Source organism: Grammomys surdaster, unplaced genomic scaffold, assembly GCF_004785775.1.
Source record: "Grammomys surdaster isolate TR1022 unplaced genomic scaffold, NIH_TR_1.0 166, whole genome shotgun sequence".
NCBI classification, from domain to species: domain Eukaryota; kingdom Metazoa; phylum Chordata; class Mammalia; order Rodentia; family Muridae; genus Grammomys; species Grammomys surdaster.
Window position 1 is genome coordinate 14,860,164 of NW_021604614.1, and position 2,303 is coordinate 14,862,466.

Below are 2,303 nucleotides of genomic sequence, written 5' to 3' on the forward strand. Positions count from 1 at the left end.
AGAACGAGGGCCAGGCGTTTCTGGATGGTGCCTGTTCAGATGAGTTTTCGGCGGCTGTGGAGGCCTTCCCTCATGAAGATGTCTTCCTGTTTGCGGCGCTCATGGCCCACGAGCTCGGGCACAACCTGGGTATCCAGCACGACCACCCGAGCTGCAGCTGTGGTCCTAAGCACTTGTGCCTCATGCATGAGAAGATCAGTAAGGACAGTGGCTTCAGCAACTGCAGCTCTGACCACTTCCTCCATTTCCTCCACGAGCACAGAGGGGCCTGCCTGCTTGACCAGCCTTGGCACCAGAGCCGCAAGCGCAGAGATGCCCGCTGTGGAAATGGCGTGGTGGAGGATCCGGAGGCGTGTGACTGCGGTATTGCCTGTGACAAAAGCACGTGTTGTGATGAAAATTGTAAACTAAAGGAGGGTGCAGAGTGCAGTGATGAACTTTGCTGTTTGCGATGCAAATTTAAAAAGAAAGGAGATGTTTGCCGTCCTGCTGACGGACCATGTGACCTGGAAGAGTACTGCAATGGGACCTCTGCAACTTGTCCCGGGGACAGGAGAGTTCAAGATTGGTCTGTATGCCATGAATCATTCTTTTGCTTCGAGGGTCAGTGCATGGACCCTAGCATTCAGTGCTCACGTATTTTTGGACATGGTGCAAGGTCTGCCCCAGATTATTGCTACACCTACATGAACTCAAGAGGGGACCGGTTTGGAAACTGTGGCTTCTCCTCTAATGTTCCAAGAAAGTATACTAAGTGTTCAGGTCAAAATACACTGTGTGGGAAACTTATATGTACAGAAGTAGTCTTCCTGCCGCAAATCAAAGACAAACACGTGCTGATCCAGATCCCTCAAACCGAGGACTGGTGCTGGAGTACAGATGTTATTGGGGAGACAGATGGTATTGATGTGGGGCAGGTGAGGAACAACACTTACTGTGGCAAAGATAAAGTTTGTGAGAATTCCATTTGTAAAGACTTCACCACAGTCCAACAACTCTGTAATCCAGGGAAACAATGCAATGAGCACGGGGTGTGCAATGATCTGGGGAACTGCCACTGTTCATTTGGCTTTGCACCTCCTGACTGCAAAGAAGAAGGCACTGGAGGCAGTGTGGACAGCGGCCCCACTGTTGTTCTGACGGATGAGGATGTGCAGAACTCTACCCAGTCCAGTAGAGCTGAGCTGATACTCAACTTAAAGTTGATCGTTCTGGCTGTCATCCTGGTGTTTGTGATTCTCTTGATCATCATATGCATCGTGACTGCCTACAGCAAGTCAGAACCTGTTTCTGAAGCAGAGCCTTCAGAGTTAAAGGAGGTTCCAGAAGGGGAGGAGGAAGAAGAGATGGTCCTATCAGAAGAGGCTGAGAAAGAAGGAGAGGAGTGGGAGTTGGAGGAGAAAGGGGAAGAGGCAGAAGAGGAAGAAGCACTAGAAGAAGAGGCAGAAGCAGAAGAGGAAAGGAAAGATGAAGAAGAAGAAGAAGAGGGAGAGGAATAAGGGGGGACACATAAAGCCAATAAATAGCTGAGCCTCTCGCAGCCCTGAGAATGAGGCTCTGGGAAGCAGAGGCTGTGGGAACCGAGAGCTGCCACACTCTGACTGGGCGAGGGAGGAAGGAGCCGTCAGTCACTATCATGCAGTGGACAGCTGCTTACATAGTAGTTCAGTACTTTAGTCTACACCTTTCATTGGAACTTGTCCTATAGCTTTGGATATTCTTGTTTTCGTATCTTTGGGCTGATTTTTTGGTCACTAGAAACTGTTTTTCAGGATATGCTTTCTCCCACATAGATTTTCTTTTTCTTTTCTTTTTTCTTTTTTTCTTTTTTATTGGTATGCAATATACTATGTTCCCGAATTTCTCAGTATTCCCAGGACTTTCGTTTCAAGTAGCAATTACCTATTATGTAAGGACATTTTCCCATGACCTTCACTGTTCTAACTTGCCCAAAAATATATATTCAAGGCTGAGTCTTTAAATAAAACTACTACTGTTAGACATGTCTTCAGGTCCATGTGTGTATGTGTTGAGTTCATTTTGTTATGGGCAGGGCCATACTCATTACGGAGGAACGCCCTGACTACATAAAGAAGCCAGCATCACAGACTTGAGCCATACGCAGGGTCAAAGAGTGCTTGCTATACAATCATGAGGACTGGAGTTCAGATCCCCACACTCACCTGGGAAAACAGCTATCTTATACATGCTCATAACACAACCGGGCAAAAGCAGAAGGATCACTGAGGCTTGGTGCCTTCTAGCCTGGAAAATCCAGGCTCTCAGTTCAGGGAATGCCCCTG

At 47.8% G+C, this 2,303-nt stretch overlaps 1 protein-coding gene across 1 annotated transcript in view; it reads left to right on the plus strand.

The window, feature by feature from the left end:
* Positions 1–1,499, plus strand: part of LOC114620012 (disintegrin and metalloproteinase domain-containing protein 1b-like) — a 1,761-nt gene extending 262 nt beyond the window's left edge. The window contains exon 2 of the mRNA XM_028765968.1: positions 3–1,499. Within this exon, the coding sequence (XP_028621801.1) occupies positions 3–1,499 (1,497 nt within the window). The remainder of the gene's footprint in view (positions 1–2) is intronic.
* The last annotated feature ends 804 nt before the right edge of the window (positions 1,500–2,303 follow it).